We start from the raw sequence: 25161 nt of genomic DNA on the forward strand, positions 1-25161 counted from the left end.
CAATTTGTAAATGTGAAATATCCAAACTGAAGGTAAAGTCTACCTCACTCCCGCTTTTGGCTTACCTTAATTTGCATATTACTTCTTAAAGGTAAATCTCAAAGGTCTATCAAGACATTTCTCCTAAATTTCTCCCAAAAGTATTTTGCCTGGTCCCACAAGTGTTCAGCAAACTTTATCTCTAATGCAGCCGTTAACTCTTTTAAAAAAAAGTTTCTGTTTTGAACTTGGTTAATAACTACAAATACAACTGCATTTTTAAGCTACAAGTAAAATGGTATATGGTGCCATCAAATTACTTGTCAAAAGCTGAAAAAAAAAGACTACATTTTAAATTGTTTAGTCACGCCATTCAGTTAGATATTTGTAAAACTTGAGGGTTTTGGGGGCGGGGGGGTCTATTTTTCATGTTGAAGAAATAATTTCACAATTTCAAATCAAAGTCAACACTGCAGTGAGGAGAGCTTTTCTACTTTATTACAAAGAGAAGAAGCCTTTATGTGGTCAGAAAATACAAGATTGATCTTTTTTTCTCTTCCTATGAAACGCTGCTGTTCAAACAGCCAGAGTGAATTGTCTCAGTTCACTTCGTTAAGTCCCATCACATTCACTTGGGTATGGATGTCCTTGGCTGCTGAAAATCTGGCCCTTTAGTGCACAGGGCGACAAAGTCCCCTGACCAGCAGTTCCAGAATGTCCCATTTTCATATATTGCATCCATGCACACCTCCTAAAAATGAGGTACAGCAGGGCAAACATTTTCCAAAATAGATGTCATATATATAATATATACACATTCGTACATACATACCTTTATTCATGTGATGTCCAAAAATTTAAAAAAAATGTACACATTTATTACAAAATCGTAACAAAGACTGGACAGTGTTTTGCTCATTCTGGAAAGATGAAGCTCAGTAATAACACAACCCTGGAAACCATCCAGAGATTGTGGCAATATCTTTCTTCTAAACAGTCAGATATTCTTGCGTTAAGCTTGGCGAAACTGCCTTTCAAAAACAGAAGGGGAAGTAAAATGAAGGAAGCAGACCTTGCTCATCTTTCCAAATGAAATACGAGAAGGATCTTCACATAAAAATGCACAAACATTTGTTATTTTATTACCGATAGTGCTACAATGAACAATGCAAATTTTGTGGTCTAATTTTGTGGAGTCTTTTGTGGGTTTTTTTTTTTTTTACATTTTAGAAACTAAATGGTAAACTTCTGTCAGTGTACTTGCTTGTCTTTACAGACCCAAGTCTGTCTGCTGGCAAAAAAGAAAATAAATGAAAAAAATTCAGACCCTGCTCGAACTAGAGAAAAACAAAGTATAAATTTAGTTGTTGGGCAGCACATAATTAGTAAGGCAGGACCTCAAATGGTGACCCTTTGCATAAGCCAATTGCCAGATCCTCAAGGAATTAAAACCAGGGTGCCTGAGCCACATCAGTTCTGCAGTTATGTCGAGTATTGTGCTGAGACAGCCATACCCCAAGAAAAGGGAAGTCTTTGTTTAGAAGGCTTGCTGAGCAGGGTTGTAGTTGAAGGTGGATGGCAGGTGAGGCCGCTCTTCTAATTTGTCGTATTCCAGATGAAACTCCTATAAAACCAAATTCAAGAATTTAGATGATTTCCTCTCCCTCTGATCTCAGATTTTTGTCAAAATATATTTTACTAGATAAAATACCTACATGTATGAGAATGAACACAGACACAGATGTGCCAACTCCTTTTTCCTACTGAGTAAAATAGAGCTTGAAGAAAAAGTAATGTGCTGTAGTTTCTATCTGATAAGTACAACAATACAGCCTTTCTGTGTGAAAGACTACTCATGAACATCTATTCTATAACCACTGAAACTCCAAGCATTTTTTTGTTGAAAAATAAAAGCTTGAGCAGCAATTACTGTGTGGCCAATAAAAAGCACTGAAAATTACTGGATATTTAAAATAAAGCCAACCTTCAATGAAGTATAAAACTGAAAAATTTGTTTTTCCTTGAGAAAAGAAATGATTTTCCAATTTGTAATTATTATACTTTAGGAAAAAAACAAACAAACATAAAGTTATTCTAACCTCATTAAAATCTGGGGAAAACAATGAACTTGTAACTTGCACATCTCCAGACTTCCCATTTCAAACCCAAAGCACTGATAAGATGTAGATGCCATTGAAAACTATACCACGATTTTGATGTAGGCACATCTCAAGACAAACTATATAGCTCATTTTAATTAAACTTTCAAAATACATTAACTTCATGAATTTTAAAATTTAAGAATGATGAAGTAATTCCATGACACTTCCTAAGATTAAGAGAGATGCAGAAAATAATTGTGTATATTAAAAAAAAAAAAACAAAACGTACCTTTGCAAATCCAAAAAGCAAGAGGTTCTAAAATTACTAATTCTATAATTTGGGTTCAATTATAGTACAAACTAAATCAATCCCATTTTAAAAATTATGAACCTTAATATATATTATGTATTAAAGAAAGCCAGCAAGTTAGCACTATGGGTTAACATATTTTACCATACCTATCTTGTTTCAAATGGATCCTAAAATGGATGTTTCCATTATTAAACTAAAATGAAAACCTAGACCATAATGATTAAACTCTGAGATACCAAACCATGTATTTACAATTTAAGAATATTACATTAACAATTGAAAGCTTAGTATGTGCCCAAACCAGAGGCACAGCTAAGTTTACTGTAATCTTTCTGATAACTCTATAAATATCATTATTTTCACTTTGTACCCTGAAGAAATGAGGCTCACAAGCAACCTGACCAAATCACATAGGAAGTGGCAGATCTAGGATTAGAATCCAGACCATGACTCTCTGGTGTTAACACATTATTTTTAATAGTTTTAGCCCAAGATCCAAATAGATTTACTTCATTACACCCCCCGTGCAGAAATGTTGAAAACATTCAGCCTACTGACAGAGGTTTATAAAGAAGGGACTCTGCAATGACTTTAAAATGGTTCACCTGGTAAACCTATAAATAGGGACTGACAGAGTAACTAAGACACACAGGCTGCCTGCTTATCATTAAAACTAGCAAATTTCAGAGCCACCATCGCCATCACCACAGCCCCCTAATGTGTAAGCACCTCTCCCTCCCTCCCTCTCTCTCTCCCTCTCCCCATGTTTTAAAAACTTAAAGCCAGTTACTGCCTGGCTTAAGAAGAAAATGTCTTCTTCTTGTATCATTCTTTAGAAATTAAAATCGGCAATTTAGTTCCAAAATACACGTAGTTGCGGGGGTAAAAAGTCTATTTGTAACTGTAACAAATCATAAAGTTACAGAAGTTAAACCTCGTTCAGTCGTCCTGTCCTTGTCATTGTACACTGGTGAACTACAAAGTATTATTAGAATTTAAACTATAACTTCCACCAATGCACCTATTTTCCACCCTATGTATTAAAAGGTCAGTTTAAACTCAGGGAGCATAAACACTTTAATGGAATTTAAAAACTCATATAGCAGAGATTCAGAAATTAAACAGCTCAAATTTTGCTTTTTTTTTTTTTTTAATCTTTGTTTTGGTCTTCTATGTATTTTTATTCTTCCAAAAATACAGAAGTCTTACAATATATACTGGTGTCTCTTTGTTCCCCAACTTTAATTGTTGGTAACACCTCTTTCATACTTTTGCTCCATGTACACACACAACACATACCCACGTCTGTGTCTAACCAGCAGGGACAGGGCTGTTGTGCACACCACCACCCACTGGCCAGAATGCCCCTGGCAGGTGTGTAATGAATGGCTGATATGAAAACACAAGTTTTTTTTCATTTGTTTTAGGAATAAAACACTTAATTTTTGACATATTCAAAGATTATGTATTATTAGAACTATGTATTTGCCTTAAACGAAAAGAAGATGTTTAAATTAGTTTAATGATTTAAAAAGCTAGACAGACTTATCTAGATACTTTAAAACAACTTAGTTAAATCTGAGTTTTTCTATTAATAAAATCAGGCTACATATTCTCAAAAGGTTATTGTAAAGTAGAATGGAAATATATGCACTGGATTCAGACCATCAAATGAAATTATTACAAACACATTAATGTCATCACTGATCGAATTACATAGAGAAACATACACTGCAGGAATGTTTTCTCAAATTCTCAAAAATGTCAGCTTGTCTTAACTAAGATAAATCCTCTACTTAAATTTAGGAAGTTGCCAACTATCTTAAATACACTTATTAGAAATAATCTTTACTACTTTGAAGGAAAGTATGTATTTCCGATTAAAATATAAAGATGATATACTAATACTAATGTGTACCGTGAAGTTAATGGAAAAAAAAAAACAAACCACATGTTATATCAGGCTATGGTATGATAAATTCTAAGCATTAGAATCCTATTCAGCGTTGGACCCACAAGGTGAAGTCAGGCTGAAAGAATCCTTCAGTTAAAAAAAATTTTTTTTAATGTTTATTCATTTTTGAGAGAGACAGAGCACAAGTGGGTGAGGGGCAGAGAGAGGGAGACACAGAATCTGAGGCAGGCTCCAGGCTCTGAGCTGTCAGCACAGAGCCCAATGTGGGGCTCAAACTCACGAAACAAGAGATCATGACCTGAGCCAAAGTTGGATGCCCAACCGACTGAGCCACTGAGGCACCCCTTCAATTTTTAAATCTTTAGTTTGAGAAAGGTATTAATAATGGAGCAGCCTCTATCACCTAAAGATTCAGTGGATGAAATTATTTAAAAAATTCTACTCATTAAGATTATATATACTATCTGAATGACCACTATTTTTAAATTAGTGAGATACTAAATAATTCTAGTTAAATTACATAGGACAGACCATATAGCCTGCTGTCAAGATTACTTAAAAGGGGAGAATATACACAGTATCAAAAGTTTGTATGTAACATTACTGACATACAACAAATACTTTAAATAAATAATGGGCTGGATCCTAGAACTCAGAGTCACAGAATTTTTAGGGGTAAGAAATACTACTGATTTAAATCATCAATTCTTTCAATTCTTATAATTCTTCAATTCCCTGGAAATATGATTTGCAAAAAGAGAAAGAACTGCATACAAGACCTATCAATACTTTTCAAAATATGGTAACATCAAGCTATCACTTATAATACTAATTCATACTGCAGGTTTCTTAACAATGAGTTGAAGTTGTTTAATAATGCATGTTCTTTACCTGTGAGTAGTAAACCATACCCACGTTTATAGGTGGGGACTTTGAGGTTAACTTGGGACATGGCATTTTAAGAGATTTTCTGTGGTTGATAAACTCTCATAAATGGAACTAAATGTCTTAATTCCTCAACATTTTCTGAGAAAACATTGAAAACTTCTTTAAAACAAAAAACCAAAAGCCACTGTGAAAAGTTTATTCTGTGAATACAACTTAAAACTGTTTTAAGTTCATGATTCTGTATTTTAATATGACAGAAGTGAGCTGTGTATTAATACTTAGTAGAAACCAGTATTTCTGCTTGCTTTCATCACTATGGAAATAGTTTTGTTGAAAAGTGTCCATGCCAGTGGCCAGCAATCACCTCAAGAGAGATTTTTTAAAGGAACAGTTTAATGATACTTCTCAAACTTTATTTTCCAACTTCAGAGCTAAATTTTTTAAAGGTAAAGGTTAAGACTAAAGCTCAACTGTAGAAGTCAGATAAAGCTGGGTAAAATTGTTATTTTATATAGGCACACTACACACGTCTCTCTCTCTCTCTCTCTCTCTCTCTCTCTCTCTCTCTCTCACACACACACACACACACACACACACACACACACACACACACACTTTCTTTAAAAATGGCATTTACCTGACTGGGGAATTAATTGTTTTATGGGAAAATAAAAGGGGCCTGCTAATGTTTAAGTTGCTTCTGACTAATTTTGTGGAAAGTGCTTAGTTCTGGAAGCTAAACTTTTACACATAAGTTGATCTGTCATATATACTGCACTAATAAAATTTAGGTAAAATGACATATCCATCTACTGCAAACAACCATTCCTTTTTGTATATTTGTCTGGAATAACTTACAATGGTACTGAACAAAAAACTTCAAATGGAACAGAGAAAACTTCAGGTATTTACTAATGGAATCTTTCCCCCCTCTAAAGATACATTTCTCTCTCCTATAGAATCAACTGACAGAGAAGTTCTCAAAGTACGGCTTCAAAGACCAGCAAAATCATGGGCATCACCTGGGAACTCGTTAGAAATGCAAATCCTCAGGTCCCATCTACAGACTTATTAAATCAGAAACAATGGAGGTTATTGGCTCAGCAACTTGTTAATAAGGCTGCCAAGTAATTGTGATGCAAGCTAAAGTTTGAGAATCACTTACCTGACCTAACAACAGTTACTATTTTTCCATCTTTGGAAGAATAGTAATAAGCTGTAAGAACAATGATGATAAAAACTGTAACAAACTACCACAGGTAGTCCCACATATCTCATGCCCAATATATGCCAAGCATTGTCCTTACTGTGTGTGTGTGTGCGCGCATGTGTGTGTGTGTGCGCGTAATCTCATTTAATCTTCATGACACTCTAGAAGCAAATATGATTTCAATTTAAAAGATAAGGAATCAGGCATGGAAAAGAAACTTGTATATGGTCAAAGCATAACTAGCAGAAATAGGAGTCAAATTCAAATCTATGATACAAAGGATCTAGCTTTCTACTATACTGTACTTCTTAACAAGTAACATATACAATGTCACTTGTATTTTGTAATGAAGGTAATTATTGCTACTTAAAAGGTTAGGTCACGGATCTTCCTTTTGAATCAAGATATGCATATCAATTAGAACTGTTAAAATAACTTGAATACAGTGTATGGTGATATATGGACTTGGTCTGAGAAGTACTAACACTCATCACTGACAAACACCCCAAATTAATAATAATAATAAAAAAAGATTTAACCTCTCATATGTGTGTCTTGTTTGGTGTCTTAAGTTGGGCTCATCTTGTTTCTTTTGTCAAGATTTGTATGAAATCTTGCGAAGTAAAACTCTTGTGATAAATATCTGGTAAGCATTTTACACTGTCTTCTTAAAATGTCTTACCTTATTAATTTAGTGAGGTCGACTCAAAAGAAAAAAAAGCCCAAACCAACAACTAAAGAATCCTCCAATGAACTGTCAAGAAATACTTTTCTTCTGTTTAAATTTATTGAGAAAAAACAAAACTAAAGAGTTAGTTTTTAATCCTATGAATCATCAGTGGAAAAGGCATTCAAGAAATCCTGGAGTTATGAAATCAGATAATGTCAGTTATATTCTCTACTAGGTAGACTAAGTACATACATGAGACACTCCATACAAGTGAAATATGCTATGACACTGATGAAAATTTTGCACATGGAACAGTCAGAAAGGTGTTTTTGTGAGGAAAAGTTGCAAACCAAAAGAACCAACTTTTTCTACAGCCCTTTTCCCTCCAACACTCAGCACACTAGTCATAGGAACAATCATGGTTAATGCTTACAATTTTCTTTCTTTATATCATTTGTAAATAAAAACTCAAGCATCTTTCCTGCAATGAGTGTAAGTGTTTTAAAAAGCCTATTACCTGTTTATATACCAGTTTTAGGAAAATCTCCTACCTGCTCAAAGTAATAATAATATAAGAATACATGACTGGGACTGCAAGAGGGTTATCTTTATTTTACAACTGAGTAGACACAAAAATATCTCAAATGTTATCATGGCTTGTGAAAAATTACAAAATTGTAAAGCAATCCTTTTCCTAACTATGGGTGAAAGGAGTTGTTTCCAGACACTTGCCTAGTTTAAATCAAGCCAAGAAGGTGAAGATGACAAAGACTTATTTAGCAAGCATGTGGCACATTATTGGAATGGATGTCTTGGTACATATAAACAGATAAAAGAGGATACTTCTTTTTAAAATCTAGATTTATACATTTACACATGGAAAAAAATATACCTTAGCTACTTTCCTCCAGTTAAGACAGTCAAAGAAGTAATATGTTCCCCTCTCATATGTATTGGTTTTCATTGTTGGCTCCATGCCTGGTGCCCTGGTAATCCATACTCGTTCTTCTTTGTGGTATCTCCAATCACGGTTAAAACTTCAATTTTTAAGAGAAAAAGACAATTAATTCTTTCCTGTGGCTCACATCAAACATTTTCTACATTTTGTAAAATTTTATTCAGAAAATAGTTTCACCTAAAATACATAAATATAGATGCTTCTTTATCCTGACTTTGTTATTAAATACAACCCTAGTGAAATATAGGAAAATAATTTTAATTTGTCCAGAAAACACACTCTTTAATTAACATACACATCTTTATTTAACTAAAGAAATTTTTTCATGCAAACAAAATGAGATCTTAAAAGCTCTATGAGCAATGTGATAAAAACTTAGACCAAATAAAGATACATTGTGTTCCAGAAACTTCACTCCTTTCTTGTTCTTCTTAACATTCAACAGAACTTGAGACATCCATTAAAACAAACAAAAATCCCAACTACTGTATTATTTTGTAAGGAACTAAATACAGTCTATTAAACTATCCAAATTCACATAATTTTGTAACTATGTTGGAAACAATATCCATTCAAAAAACTCTTCATGAATGTATTACTTTTATTTTTTATTTAAATTTCATTGATCCTAAATTCTCAAAAGCCAAAACGATATCCACTAGAATTCATGCAAGAATCAATGAGGATTTATATCACTTGTAAACTGGGGAAGTAACATCCAAAGGAGGTAAATGAGCCACAAAAAACATCTCTGGTAGAACAAACCTCCATATAAACAAATACCTTCCTACTAATACAGTGAGGTAATTTTTCAACATAAAAGAGATATGAGACAGAACTGCCAGTAATGGATATATGAATGACTAAATGAATTTATTTACTTATGAATAAATTAAAGGGTAACAGGTAACAATTTCTACGTTACAAAAAATGAGGGGAAAACATGGGAGAAAACAAATTCTCAATAGAAAAATAAAAAAACAATTTATTATCAACACAGTGAATTTTACATTTTAAGTATCTGATCCAAGGTCATTTATAGAAATGTTATTAGGAATATTATAAAATATTTAAATCTGTAAAAAATTAGGTCTCTCAATCACAACATCCTGATTTTCTTTTTATAATCTCTATCCCCAACATGGGGCTTGAACTCAGGACCCTGAGATCAAGAGTCACTTGCTCCATCGACTGAGCCAGCCAGGTGCCCCATAACATCATGAATTTTAACTAACAATTCACTCAAGTAAACATGATTATAATAACAGTCCATTGGTAACAAAATGTTACCAATTGGGCATATGAGAAATGACACAAAATTTTTATTCTTAGAGCATGGGGCAAAAACAGAAATGCTCAGGAAAAAAGATGTATCCAATGGGCCAACTACTTAACATTAATTTATTTAAGTTGGCCAACAAGCTTCTGATAATGAATGTGGACTTTATCAATACTTCAGAACACACAAGAAATATGCACAGTGCCTTGCCCATATAATACTCAACAGATAAATGATGAAATTCATTGTCAAATGAAATTCAATTGTCATTCAATTCATTGTCTTATGTGGTTCCATAAGAAGATGAGCCACAGTTAGGAAGCGACCAGATCTTATACTTCACATATTTATAAAAATCAGATTCACCAAATTCATGAAGTCAATCCTGTCTTCTTACAAATTTAGGATTATTTAAATCTGAAATAATTCCTTTTATGTATACAATGACTATGAAACCATAGCAATATAAACTTTCAATCTAAATTAACTTTATTTTACTAAATGTAAAAACAAATTATTTCTTGATGGAAATATTTCTGCTTTAAAAACAAAAGACAGACTATAGCCATCATTAAAAAAAAAAAGTTTTCAGAATAAACAAGATCCACTATAATACAAAAGTGTTTGAAAATACTTTGAACATACAGCTCTACTGCAGCTAAAAGTTGTAATACGTCTCCTCCATTCATGTAATAGAGATAGAAGAGAAGGTCTTCTCCGTATCGGCCAAGTTTTATTGCAGCCAGCTGGAAAAGAGAAATCAATTATTCTGAAGTGTAAAATAAGTTTGAAAACCCTAACATTGCTATCACGATAGTAAAAATAACAAGATAAACAAACCCTCTTCTCTGTAGTAGATAACTGTTATTACATGATTTCATAGGTAGTTATAATCCTAAGGGGGAGTTTTATCATTTAAATAACTAGAGTCATTTAACAACTATTTCTGGTACATCTGTTTATATAATAATAAAATAAAAAGCTATATAAAAACTTCTCAGCAAGACCAAATGCTGTTTTACACGAGGGTTTATTAATACCCAACACAGTAACAATAGTGGAACACGATGCTCAGAGATGCAGGAGTTATATTCAAATCCTGATTCCACTATTTACTAATATGAACCATGTCCAAGTTATTTAAGGTCTCTGAACTTCCACATAAAATGGAGAAATGAGACCTACAAGGTTACTAAGAATGTAAGTAAAATTGATAAAGTGCCTGTATACGAATGCACCTTAAAGAGGACCTGATACATAGGAAACCTGTAAGAAATGTTAGCTCAGTCTGTATCTGACAGTGATTCACAAACTGGTTATGTATTTTTACCAAATCACATATGGTAAATACAAAAATCATAAAGTGATAGCTCTTTATTTTGTTTAAATGGATAACTAAAAGATGATTGCTTCACATGTCCCTCCATAAAGCAGAAACATTAACCACCAACCAAACTCTAAAACACTGAGTTTAATAGACTCCAACTCTTGTGTTAGGAAAAGCCTTTATTCTCACCAAAATGAAAAAACTTTTCTCTCTTCACCTAATCCTGCATCTAAATGTTTATTTAACTGTTATACATTCTTAGAATATAATTTTCCTCTCCTTATTATCCCCATTCAAGCAGCAGTTTTTAATGTGACAAATTCTCTCAAATCAGTATTTCTTAAATTGCCGTAAGAAAAGGCTTGGGAGCCCTTAGGTAATTGGAGCAAAAAAGCCCTATGACAGAAGTAGCAGAAAAATCACATGATCCACAAAACAGAAAAAATAAGCTCTATCCCATACTTCTTGTCTTCCATCTATTCAAGTATTGAGACATATTGAGAAATATCTCTTTACTTGCCTGTCCACAAAATCAACATCCATTTGACCATGCAATTGCATGGTACAGACACAGAACACCTGTGTGTGTGTGTGTGTGTGTGTGTGTGTACACACACATATATATATAATATTTTATATTTATGTATAAATATATAATGCAATACATATTTATATACATATGTGTAACACGTAAGTTTTAATAAATCGTATCTTTCCTCAACGCCAAAATCTAGGGATACAATTTCTAACAGAAATGAACATTTTAGTTCTTTCCCCTCAACAAGAGTATCTACCATTTTCTTTTTTTGATTAAAAAAAAAAGTTAAAACTTCAATCTGTTAATAGTTATTTTATAGCTAGAATTTTAGGTAATTAAAAAAAATTTTAAAGCCAATGTCATAGCTTTTAAATGTACACACTGTTCCACTGAAAACACTGTAATATTTGTAAAAATATATTTCTTATTGATACAAGGGCATAAAATGAGAATATCAAAAAGAAATTCATCAAATTTTCCAAAATAGTTGATTCTCATCAACCATGGTTATAACCTGTTATTAAGAACTCTGAGAAATATTTGACCAGACCTACCACTGTTTTGTTTTTAAAACATATTCTTTAAATATAACCCAGGATTCTCATCAAAACATTAAAATAGGAATAAAACTGTTATAATTGAATTGGCAACATGAAAGCATACCCCTGAGATCACTGCTAATTATTTCAAAAGACTTTATGCTGTCTAAACTGAAAAACAGTGCCTGGAAAATAGATACATTCATGCTGACTGAGGAGAATAATAAACTACACTCACCTTATCCCTAATGTGAATGTTCGTTAAGTACTCAGATGGAACATGGAAGTCTGGATAATAAAATGAAAAAAGCCTTATTAACTGATTCTCAGTTTAAAAAATATTTTTAAAAGGTCTGAACACAAATAGATTCTCCTACCTATGTCTTGAGGTCGACAAGGTGAAGATGCCCAGGGTGATGCAAATTTGGGGTAAAGATTTCTGAATAAGAGGGAAAAAAAAAACCACTCTGAAGTCCAAAGTAGAATCAAAGATTTCTAATTTTATTCAGGAAATCAAGAAAAATGACTTCAAAAGTAAAATGAGTATCTTTACTTCTAATTTCTTTTCATGTGTTTACTACAACTTACACAGCAGAAAAATGAAACACGGTTAAATAGCTGTATATATACTCAGTGTCTACATTAAGTTACGAGTTATATATTCACATATATACGTAACTTCAACTCAGAATGCTTTAAATTCATTAATACCATGCCCCCAGTAAAATTACTTTCCCATTTACATGGCCAGAAAAAATCAGTAAGTATTAAAAACAAAAGTTCAAATTCACCAAATATTTACTAAGTGCCTATTACATGCCTGACACTGTTGCAGGTGCTTGAGATACATCAGCGAACAAAACAAAGATAACTGACAACATGAAATTTACTTTCTGGTTAGGATGGTGGATTAGGAGGAGGTGCATAATAAATAATATTCTGTGTTGGTGGAGGGGTAAGGAGGGGATATCAGTTGCATTAAATTAGGTAGCCAGCTTAGGTTCCATTTAGAAGATAGGATAGGATTTGAACAAAAATTCGAAAGATGTGAGGGGGGTCAGCCATATTCATGACCTGGCAGAAGACTATTCTAGTCTGAGGGAACTGCTAGAGCAAATTAAGCAACTTAGCAAAACTAAGGTGGGCATGTGACTGACATGTCTGAGGTACAGCCAAGCCAGTGAAGGTCAGTGAAACTGGAACAGAGTGAACAAAGGGAGAAGCTGTTGAGGTGGCGGCAGGAGAGAGACAGACCATGCCTATGGAGATGAGTAGGCCTGTAAAGATTTTAGGTTTTTAATCATAAGGAAACCACAGACCTTTATCGGGCACTGAGCAAAGGATTAACTTATTCAGAAAGGATTGTCCTGGCTGCTACATAAAGAGATTGTGAGGGGCACACAGAGCATCAGGGACACCTGGGGACTGCCTGATGGTATAATCTAGGAAAGAAAGGATGGTGATTCAAACCAGGGTGCTGGCAGTTAAAAGCAATGAGAAGCATGAAGCAATGAATCCACTATGTCAAACGTTGCTCACAGGTCAGGTCAAGTTTCTACAAGAGACCACTGAATTTCATGACCTCAATGAGAGCAGGTTTAGTGAAGGGGTGAGGGAGCAAAATCCTAACTGAAATGGGTTTAACAGAGAATGGGAGAAGACAAATGGAAGATAAAAAATGGCTTTTTAAAAGAGTTTTGCTCTTCAAAAAGTAAGAATAAAGAAATAAAGGCAGTAATTCATGGAAGAGATGAGACAAAAAGAATGTACTTTATTAACATAGAGGAAGTAATAGCATTACTTGTACGCTGACGGAAATGATCCAACAATGTGCAAAAATTGTTAGAGCTATGTCCTTGAGTTTTCAAGAGAGACTTTAAGTAGAAAGCATGGATCAACAGGGTGAAAGACAAGAATAAGGTGGGTGCAGATGGTAGCAGATAGTTAGATCTGGTGGTAGGACTATGCTGACATTCTCTTCTGATTACTTCCAGCTTTCTTAGGAAAGTAGAAATTAAAAAAGCAAGGTCTTACTACTACACCTGAAACTAGTATTACACTGTAAGTTAACTAACTGGAATTTAAATAAAAACTCAGGAAAGAAAAAAAAAGCAAGGTCTCCATCTGAGAGTAAGGACTGGGAAAAAGGTAATCAGATGTTAGGAGAAACGAGTGTGGAATAGTTGCATAGGAGAGCAAAAGAATGAAGGGACCAAGCACGCCACTTACAATTATGGGTGGCAGAATTATGAGCCTGCTTTTGAGGTTCCTAGAAGTGAGGACTAGGCAGTGAAGTTGTGTGCTTTTCTTTAACCAGTTCAATAGCACAGATCAAGAATGGAATGACTGAAGTATAACCAGGGTTGTAGTTTTTGCCATGAAATCATGACAAAGTAAGAGAGGGGCAAAGTAGTCAAGCGTGTATGTAAAAAGCCATTACGAAAGACTAAAGAATTTAACTGGGTAAGAAGAAAGTGAAATCTTCTCAGGCAAAGAGAAGGATGTTGAAGAACAGTAAAAGGTGGAAGAATCAATAGACTGAAGATCCCAAGGAGTCAAATGATTATTGGAGTCAGTACTAGAGGGAGAAAGACGGAAAATGGGAAGTGGCATGGGAGCAGAGACTTAAAATTACAGGGAAACTGAAGTTACTGATAATGCCAAGGTCAAAGGGATAACTTTGTAAGTAGCTGAGATATGGTGGAGGGTTAAGACTTTTGGAGGTGAGAAACTCAAGGAGCCAAGATCTCAGGATTTTGGAAGATCAAATATGTGTATTTTGAAACTGCCAAATTATAAGGGAATGATACTGTCAAATGACAGTGATCCAGGAGCTAACATGAGAGGGAATGATCCAAAGAGTCAAGAGAGAACAGCAACGAGTGGCTGCAGGTAATACACTGTGATCACATGAAATTAAAAACTGGAAATCCACAAGGAAGTATTATACACAAATGTGGAAGAAAAGAAAAAAACTTACTCAGGAGAGTTCAGATTGAGGCCTAATGTTGTTAAGTCACTTCCTAATGCAAGATGTACCATTCCTGGGTCTGTCTCTGCTGCCCTGATAAATGTTAACAGGCCAATCATTCCAAATTGGTCCGTCACCATCCCTTGAGGAATGTTAGTAACCCGACCTGGATAAGAAGAACATAGTAATTTTATCTTTAAGGAAAAAGTAAAGAAACGAATTCTATAATATCTTTGACATATTTTATAGAGTCCCACCATCAGGTAACACCTGGATCCCTTTTTTCTGCTGGTTATTATTTTGCGTTGTTGAACTTTTATCTCCAGGGAATTTGGGTCCATCTGTACTTGAAGTTGTCTTGCCAGATGTATTCAAATTCTAACATGGAAAAAATTAAATGTGACATTAAAATTTGTTAAGTGCAAAAATTGAGTACACGTATTAGTTACCTTTCTATTCATTCTTTATTATAGTTAAATTGGTAGTATATTATTACCTGTTTTTCAAGTTCTACATGAAACTTTTTGTTTCCACAACTGTCCCACGGTTTACAAATAAATCCTGTATTTTACACATTTGTGTATTTAAAGGACAAAAATATATGAAAGATATTCTTATATATCTCAGATCTTCAGTCACAGAAAAATAATCTTTATCTCAGAACTATATGCTTTGGGATATACTTCAAGTTTCACTCTTCAACACTTTAATTTAGAAGAGAAATATTACAGTACATTGCCTATGATATCACCATAAAAACCTCCAGGATAAGTTAGAATATATAAACTTTTAAAATTCATATTTAATTCTTACCCAGTAATCTTCTTTATCAACTATTTTAATAATACATACAAACTCCCATCACAAAAAAAAAAAAAAAAATTAAAAGCTATTTTCAGTGAAATGTGGAAGAAATAAAACACATTCGTTAAGTCAGAAAGAGGAAGCTGAGTTGGCTGAATCAACACAGGAATAAAAATGTGTATAAAGATTCTTCAAGGAGAAAACTTACTCAAGAAAAACACAGCTCCTTAGAAGGCTATAATATCAAACTTCATGGGATCCAGCTGACAGGGACTACAATAAAAGTCTAAATTAACTCTGAGAAGTTCAACAGAAATTTGCAAACCTATACGAAATAGGAAAAAAATAGGCTATCTTCTAAGTTATAAAGGTTTTCCACATTCTTCAGAAGTTAGATTATTACAGATATTCAAGATAAACAATTTTGTAACAGTACTTAGTAAGTCCTTAATATAGTCTATAAAACTGTTAATACAAGAGAAGTCTGAAGGGAAAAAACTACATTACTCACACACATAATTCTCAGTTACTTACAGATTTACTGTCATCATTACTTGACGTTGGATCTTTATAGCTGGAACCAGGTAATGCTGGAAAATCTTCATTGTGTATTGAGAAGTCCTGGGATTGCTCATTTGCTGGTTTTGTTACCATTCCCACTATGTAATGAAAATAATCCAGAAAATTCTAATTCATATTTATGCTATTTTACTACAAATTATAAAAAAACTAAAGTTTCCTCATACTAACATACCAAAAGGATTTTTTATTACACTATGAAAGCACACTTCAAAAAATTAGTATTCAGGATAATAATGAAGAACTATATTTTTATATACTGATTAATAACTCAATATACAAAATAATACAAGGGAAGTAAGTGGTAATCCTATAATTCTAAATCTAATGTCATATATAGATGCTTAAAAACAATTTGATATTGGTAATAGTTATTAAAATTTTTGGTTTAAAGCTTGACTTAAATATTTGGCTAGCTATTATAAACACCAGTTAATTGTCAAATACAAATGAACAAAATAAATTTTAAAAGAACATGTCAGTATTCTACTTGAAAGTGACTTACAGAGTGAGCAAATTGCAATCAATTATAAAACAACTCCATATTATTTCAGATTTTCTTGGACTCCATGTAATAGATGTAAAACATGCAAGAACTGGGAAGTAATCCTCCCACTATACTTGGCATTAGTCAGGCCCTTATTGGAGAACAATATCCAGTTTGGGGCTCCACAATTCAAGAACGATATGGAGAAACTAGAGTTGGTCCAAGGAGAGCAACGGGAATGATTAAAGGGATGAAAAAATGGACCTATGAGGAAAGGTTAAAAACATTAGAGTCTGAACTGAGAATCAAGTAGCTAGGTACTCAACTTCCAGGGCAGATCATTTTTTTTGTTATTTTTGGAAGACTAATTTGGAAACTTTAGAATACTAACAATATATACTCTCCCTTCTCCACACACTGTTATTTATATTCATATTCTGAAAGGCACAGAAATCCTTCTTGGATGAAAATGGGAGAAACCGTTATCTTAAAAAAGTTATGAACTGATGCTTCTAAGTTCATTGTTTCTGCTACTGATCTCTATCAGATTCTCCCAAAAGGAAACAACTATGTGCAATGGGTAAAGAGAATATGGCTACATTGTTGTTACATAATTTTCACGTCTAAATTGTTATTGCACACATTTCACGCCCTTCCTTTTCATTTAGCCAAATCTCTTAATTATTAGAGATAGTGAGAAATGGCTTTAATTGTGACCAAGAGTCTACATGAACTATCCATGACCCTATGAGCAGTTTTCAACAGAAGGCAATTTTTTCTCCCATGGGACATGCGTCAATTTCTAGAGACACCTATGGTTGTCAAAACGATGGTGGGGAGAGGTACTATTGGCATCAAGTTGGCAGAGGCCAGGGATGTTGCTATAACATTCTCTAATGCACAGAACAGCCCCCCCCCCCCCCCCCCCCATTTACAAAGAATTATCTGACCCAAATGTCAGTAGTGTGGAGGTTGAGAAACTGGCTTAGGAAAAATATTCAATGTAAGGTCAGTCATTACTAATCACCAGGAATGTAGGAATGTATTCTTCAAAAATGTGTGATGAATTAAGAAAAGGCACCTTAATCATTATGGTACACTTAAGGCAGAAATGCCAGAAGAAAACCTCTGAATACCAATGAACATTTCCTTTTGGGTTTCTGTACAAACTGTTTCCCATCTAACTTTGTTATCATGGTATTCTGGAAGGAAAATGCAGCTTTGACGAAATTATGCTACTCTGATTAGAAAACATATTGTGTGTGTGTGTACAGACATGAACATGCATATGTACACAAATGTGTATGTCTGTGTGTGTGTGCACAATTGGAAAAGTTTCCATTAGCCATTATTAGAAAGCTTAATTACCATAAGGAGCTCTTCCAGCCAAGGGGTTTATTAATGGAGTTGGGTTACCACTTCCTTCTCTTCTGTTTCGGTCTGCTAACGCTGGAAAATCTGAAAGGTCCAATCCTGTCACATTTTCGCTTCCATCTAAATAATGAGAAAGAACATTATTGGTTCTACAAACATTTTATTTTATTTTAAATAAGCTCTCGGCCCAACATGGGGCTTGCACTCACAACCCAGAGATCAAGAGCCACATACTCTACTGACTGAGCCAGCCAGGCACTCTGTACAAACATTTTAAAGGGATTATTAAACATCAACCATCGTATAATTTGAAATGACAGTACGTTCTTCCTAAAGACACAGCACTGTACTAAGTATGTATAAGTGTACATTAAACACTTGTGGACTTATTTCATGCAAAAGAATTTCATGAATAATTCAGCAAACAATATGTAGCTAGCATAATAAAAACCCCAAATCCTAGAGACTTAAGATAGACAATAAGGAGTTAACGTGGTACATTATTTCCCCTGTGAAGGAGGGTACTCTAAAGTTATAGCTCTCTTGTTAGCTAACAAGAGAGAGACTATCGTGATGTAACTGTTCTTTTCATTATATCCAAAAGCAGAGATAGTATCTGGATGCTTGGAGCTTTAGTTACACACAGGTGTGATAATGACAGTGCCTCTTGCAAATGACCAGAATCATATCTGAAACACAGGCAGTGGGAGCAGAAACTCTAAGGACTTCTGTCCTGTGATCTACTTGTCCCATACACACGTATGTGTGTGCAAGCGTGTGTGTGTCTGTTTCTGCAGTTGGGGAGTATAGCCAGGTGGGGTAGACACAATATAAATAGGGTTCCCATGTCTGGCAAGAGTTTGGGAAGCATGGGAATATGATGCAAAGCCCAGAAGATTATATTACCTATTGCACAGTAGGCGCTCAATAAATATATTAAATGAATAAAATTAATTTTTGTTCATTTTAAATGAAAAAGATCAGCCTGAAATTTAACCTAATATTTCTACTTTGCCTATTTTTTAAAGATTTTATTTTTAAGTAATCTCTACACCCAACATGGGGCTCAAACTCATAACCCCAAGATCAAGACTTGCATGCTCTACTAACTGAGCCAGGTAGGGGCCCCTCTATGTTGCCAATTTTAATCATCCCCTTATTCTTCTCAACTTTTATTATTCTATTATTCTTACAATCTTATATGCTTAATTTTTGAAGAATTTAATTTTCTACCTTAGTTTTAGCCTGAACTATAGGGTTTTTTTAAAAACTTTGTTTCATCTGATGTTTTCATGTTTTATAGCATTTTTAATTTATGTGGCCTTTCAGTTAATTTTGAATTTTTCTCCAAGTTTCATAATTAGAAAAATCTCAGAAACTAATTACCTCAAGATTACTTTGTTGACAGAAAAACAACACACTCTCATAACAATCCAACTCAGGTTATAATTTAAAATTATGAAGAGTAAATGATAAAATCATATCCATTGTTTCTAAACAAACAGCAATTTATTAATTTTTAATTTAAAAAAGGTACTACTACATAAAAAGACCAACAGGACAAATTTATAGTGTTTCAATCTACAAAAGTTATCTTTCTTGAATTATTCTATTATAGTTAGTTATATAGTTACAAATTAACCAAAAACTTTGAATATGTATTAACTTTCAATACACATCTTCAGGTCCTCTAAGATGGAATTTAAAATTGCCATGCTATCTGAGAATTTTAACCTAAAAAATACTTAATAAACCCCCAAATTTGAATTTTTAGGTAAAGACTTGGAGACAATTTTCCTAAAAATAGTTAAAGTTTAGTTAAAACTGAATTTTAAAAATAATTTTAAAATTTATGGAAGTGTGGAAAAGCGTAATTCAGAATATAAGATGGCATTGTCAGACACACTGTTACTTTATGGTCCATTTAGGAAAAAAAAAATAACTTGCCAATTAAACTATGATACATAGTCTGATTTCAGAGATAATAAAATATGAAAAAATTGGAACATTTCAGAAACAGTGGGAATATGGTACTTCATATCATTTTTAACACCTTGAACATAAAACTGTAAGTTTTAAATGCTACATTTTGGAATTTTAAAGTCTAATTTGATCAATCTATGCTGCTACACATATAATACCACATAAAATTAAAAGCTCATAGTCCCAAATGACATTTCATTACTAAATCTTGTCTGATGCTTCCACATATGCTTCATTTCACTGATCATTCTTTCCCTTCCACTTCCTTCACATATATTTCTCTCTGAATGATCAATTCATTTTTGCTCCTATGACCGTAACAACGTCCTTTATTTCTTTTCTCTGGAAAGGGTCTGGAGGCAAGGATGGAACAGGGTAAAATTTGAAGCAGAATAGCAATTAAGCCTCCTGTTCTCTTCTCTCTGAAGCAGTTGATAAAAGAAAGAAACCAATGGACTGCAGGATTTCAAAATCAGATTTCTCTGTAATTAAATTCTGAACTTTACATATAAAACTGGATAAAAAATCCAAGGGTTAAATGCCAAAATTAGTATTATTAAAATTATTAAGAAAAAGTTGTTAAGTGCTCCAATAAAATTTTAAAGGTTTCTTCAATCTGGGTCCCTATAACCAGAATGCTGTAACACTCAACCTAAATTAGACTGTAGTGACAGGACTGAGGATAGGAAATGCTCTTGAAGCAAAAAAAATTCTGAAGCATAAATACAGACTAGGGTAATGTTCAGGGGCTTTCTCTAGGTATTAAGGAAATAATTCTGAAGTTATAACACTATGCTATTACCACATCAAGTGAAAAAATATATTTAAATATCTCTCAACTATTCACTTGAATTAAACCCTATTCCTGTCAAATTCTCACTAAATTAAATTCTACCAGTTTAACACAAAAATCTATTAATATTTTAAGACCAGTATGTTGAATTGCTTCATATTTCAAAGATCTACCATATTTTTTATAGGGTACTACCTCCAGAATAAGCTTACCTGTTCCATTAAAAATGTTACTTGATAAGGAGTTATTCATTCCAAATGCCTGATTCCTGTTCATTCCAAATCCAGACATACTGGGTACATAGAAAATAATTTTAGATATACAGTAAGAGAACACTAACTTCCAGATGAAGAAAAACAGAAGTGTATACTTTTGACCTCCTCATATAAAACAACAATATGTTTAAAAACAAACACTACTTTCATTTTTCTGAGTTTAACCTTTATTTGAAAATGTTCCTGAAGTCCCTCCATGAATAACTGAGAACCATAATGTCTTAAACAGATGAATTAAAAAACAAAAAGCAAAGAATGTACACATAAGTCTGGAGGAAAACAGAGATTAAGGGCACTATTTGATGTGCTTGGAGAACCAACTTACTGGATACACTGGTAGAAGTAACTGATCTCAAAAACATGTAGTTTAGTGTAAAACCATTGTTCCTGAATACTTGTTCTCCTTCCACTACTGGTAAAGTGTGCCATTATTGCTTTCCATAAAAGATCTTCTTTCATACAACACAGTCTTTCCCAACTAGAATATAAACTCCTCATAGACAGGGTCTGTGTCACAGTCATCTTGGCATCCTCTGCCTTTAGTCTTCAGGAGGATACACAACAGGCACTCAATAAAGGTTTAGTTTACCTGAATTAAGCGATGTTTTTCTTTAACTGAATTTAGTGCTCTAAAATACATCATTCTTATCTAAATATAGTTTATCTTTCAGCTACTTAAAAGAAAAACCATATCTCTCCATAGTGCCCTCCATTCTAAAGCAGTGCACAATTGGTACATGGTAAATAGTTACAAACGCCTCCCTTTTTTGCACAAGCCTTACTAAACATGAGAAAACAAAAACAAGTCTGAACTTAAGGCAAGGCCAGAAGTAATTAAGAATGTCAAAAAGAGCTGTTAATGCAAATTCTACAATGACAGTAGGCATCTTTACCATCAAATAATCTGATAAAAGAGTGTATCAGTGTTATGAGTAGGGTTAAAGTGTTTGAAGATGACAGGGTTTTTTGTTTTTGTTTTTTCACCTAAATCTGTAAAAGTAACTATGGCCAAACAGTATTTTCACAAAATCTGGAGCTGTTAAAAATACTTGTTTCATAGCAAGTGAGCAATGTTGGTGACCTAGGTACCTTCACACATTGAATAAGTACTAAGGGATGAAAACATTCTGTAACAAATACAATTTACCAAAACTAGTAAGCAGGGTTTTAGAAACCCATGTTTCATTGACAATTTATAAGCAATGTATTTTTAAAAAACAATTAAAATGTGAAAAAATATGGAAAGGCAAAAATATAAACATACATTCAATGAACAATACTGTAAGAAAAGATGTGATAAAGCCCAAGAAGTGTATGATTAGGAAGCTATCAAGGAGATAAGAATTTTGATAACCCTTTACGATAATAATTTTTTTAAAAAAGTAAAAGCAGTAAAATTATTAAGAGAAATACTCATAAATCTAAATAAAAGAACTGGAGTTTATGGGATGAAGATCAAACAGGAAATGTGCTAATAACCTATTTGAATCCAGATTTTACAAGTAACAGATAAAGTGAATTAAATGGGTAAGATGATAGCAAATAGGTCAAGATCCTTTTTCCTCCCACAGTTCCCCATTTTTTAAAAAAAATGGCAGACTTAAATGCTATTTTTGCAAGATACAAAGCCTTATACTGTAGTCATCACTCTCATATAAATTATCTGAACAGCTTAAAAATCTTAACAAGATGGACAACTGGTCCTCATAATGTCATTATTATCTGCATAGTAAACATGCAAATGGACAGTACAAAAAGGTGTGTAAAGTACACAGCTCATCTTGTTTTAAACCCCAGGACATGACACTATTTTCAAATATTGTAGATGTAGTCTTAAAAAGTCTCTGGTTACTAAGTCTCCAAACCACCAAACTGAGTTTTAGTTGAAAAGGTACTGAACCAAAGCATAAGTGAAGCAAGGCAGTAATAGTCAAACACATCCCTGGTACTATTCGTAAGTCTGGAACTCTTACCACATTAAGTGGCCAGCCTCATTTAACAGAGGAAGGACCTATCAATAAAAATTTGCCTGGTGGCAACTTAAGAACAATTCTTTTCTAACAGCATCAAAAAGCTTTAATGTGCTTTCTACAATCAAACTGATTTTCAAAAGAACATGCCTTTAGTTTGGGGAGGTTAAAGTTGTAATGTGTAACAGAAAGAGAATCTTTGGTCATAAAAATACGATGAAACATACTTATGAGACAGAAGCCAAGACTCAAGAAACAGAATGTTGAATACGAAAAGGCAAATCTGAAAACACCCAGAAAGACAATTATACACATTATCAATAAACATCTTACCTGTTCACAGTAAAAGGCTGTCGAGAAGGCTGCTGCTTTGGCATACATATTATGCTTGGCGAGCTTCTGTTGGGGCTACCTAACCCTGAACTGCTCATGCTATTTGTCCTGCTAGGAATTCCAATGCCCTGACCAACCTGGGAGTGGTTCATCATATTCCTAGGATTCATAGGCAAAATACCCCTGAAAAAGAAGTCCATTATACTAAATAAGCTCTCTACAATCACTCATTAAAATTCTCTGTAAATAATCAATCAGCCTGACCCCAGAACCTCAAATACACTTTCAAATTACACTGCTAATTTTCATTACTTATTTTGTCTGGTCATTCTAGCTCTTTGAAAAGAAAAGTAAAACCAACAAGAAATTGGGTAAATTACGGCAGAACTAACATAAGGTGATATTTAAGAGGAGAAAATTATTGCTGTGACTATGATATAGAATAATACAAATGTATTTCACACATACATTTAAAATAAGTTCATTCGAAGTGTATGCCATTCTATCCTCTTCGTGCTAATATGCATCATCTATGTAATCTTGTTTTGTTTTACTCACTAGAACAATGAATGTGTGTTGGGGGAGCAATAATCAGAATTATCTGAGGAATGATTTTAAATTACACATCGTCTTTTGAGGAAGAGAGCTGGCTTCTGATAAAGCTCCCCAGGTGGTGATTAACCCTTGATACCCACCCAGCTGACAACCAGTATGCTAGATGCAGGATAAGAACATCTTACACTATACTTATCAATTTGCAATGAAATAAAAGGAGCATAGGGTATTAACTTTCTTTTCCTCAGTGAAAGGCACTGAACCAGAAAAATCAAATAATTAGTTATCTTATTAAAAACTAGAAAGTTGCTTACTCTACAAAGATACATTTTGAGAAATATTCTGGTCCATCAATAAATACCTGCTTGGAGATGGAGGCGTGTGAAGTGACATTGTTGGTACCCCTGTTGTTGGCGTGACGTGGCTCGGTAACTGAGTGCCTTGTGATAAGCTGCGATTTAACTGAGGGGTATTGTTGCTCATCCCCCTCATTGGAAGGCCTAGTGCACCTATTAAAAAAATTCAGAAGAAGGAAATTCATTGCCATCAGGAATGAAATTGTTATCCATCTTCTGGAGTTGGCAATTTAAAACATTTTTAAATGACCTAACATGTAATATAATATGCAAGTTTTAAATGGATATATTCAATTCACTCCAAATGGAATCTGATTTTAACAAAAAGGTTCTAGTCTGAAATTTAATATTATGAATGGATATCGCCTTCATATTTGTATCTTTCATATTTCTATTTTACAACAGACTACGTCTGCCAAAGGTTTTAACAAATTAGATGACTTATGTCTCAATAAAAACATTTTGTACAAATATGGCTTTAAGAAATTTGCAGTTTTATGTTTTTATGTTTTAAATCAAAACTGAGGAACACAGACATTTAACCCCACCTTGCTGATGTAGCTTTAATTTTTATATGATCCTTTTAAAACGCGTTTAAGAAATCTCTACTATTTATACATACATACTTCTCAACATTACAATTTTTACAAATCTAACATAAAATGTCAGCAACTGTTAAAAAAAAAAAAAACTCAAACTGATATAAGAGACAAGAATTTAAAACATTTAAAAGTTTCCAAAGTACAATGACCCTGTATATAATTATCTCGTACTTCTGGGGCCAGATGCAAGGATGCATGTATTCCAACAGGTACATTTTACAGACTACTGAAGTTTTAGCATTTAGCTACAAAACAGAAAAAATTAACTGGGATAAACTTATTTCAGAAACGTCTGACAGATTTCCTAACTTCTGCTAATGTGAAATATAAATTATTAATTTCTTAATGATTCAGAAGTTAT

At 33.5% G+C, this 25161-nt stretch overlaps 1 protein-coding gene across 5 annotated transcripts in view; it reads right to left on the reverse strand.

The window, feature by feature from the left end:
• Positions 1 to 455: 455 nt before the first annotated feature.
• Positions 456 to 25161, reverse strand: part of CNOT2 (CCR4-NOT transcription complex subunit 2) — a 130386-nt gene continuing 105680 nt past the window's right edge. For 4 of the 5 annotated variants that reach the window (XM_019455087.2, XM_019455086.2, XM_019455089.2 and 1 more), the window contains 12 exons: positions 24204 to 24351; positions 23288 to 23470; positions 20922 to 21001; positions 17928 to 18053; positions 16028 to 16152; positions 14947 to 15067; positions 14699 to 14855; positions 12096 to 12157; positions 11957 to 12006; positions 9960 to 10060; positions 7970 to 8114; positions 456 to 1603 (listed from right to left, as the gene is read on the reverse strand). In XM_019455087.2, the coding sequence (XP_019310632.1) occupies positions 1517 to 1603; positions 7970 to 8114; positions 9960 to 10060; positions 11957 to 12006; positions 12096 to 12157; positions 14699 to 14855; positions 14947 to 15067; positions 16028 to 16152; positions 17928 to 18053; positions 20922 to 21001; positions 23288 to 23470; positions 24204 to 24351 (1385 nt within the window). In that variant the 3' untranslated portion in view covers positions 456 to 1516. The remainder of the gene's footprint in view (positions 1604 to 7969; positions 8115 to 9959; positions 10061 to 11956; positions 12007 to 12095; positions 12158 to 14698; positions 14856 to 14946; positions 15068 to 16027; positions 16153 to 17927; positions 18054 to 20921; positions 21002 to 23287; positions 23471 to 24203; positions 24352 to 25161) is intronic. The other variant, XM_019455088.2, reaches the window with a different exon arrangement.

The sequence above is a fragment of the Panthera pardus genome, unplaced genomic scaffold (genome assembly GCF_024362965.1).
Source record: "Panthera pardus isolate Hobbes unplaced genomic scaffold, ASM2436296v1 HiC_scaffold_6, whole genome shotgun sequence".
Taxonomy (NCBI): Eukaryota; Metazoa; Chordata; class Mammalia; order Carnivora; family Felidae; genus Panthera; species Panthera pardus.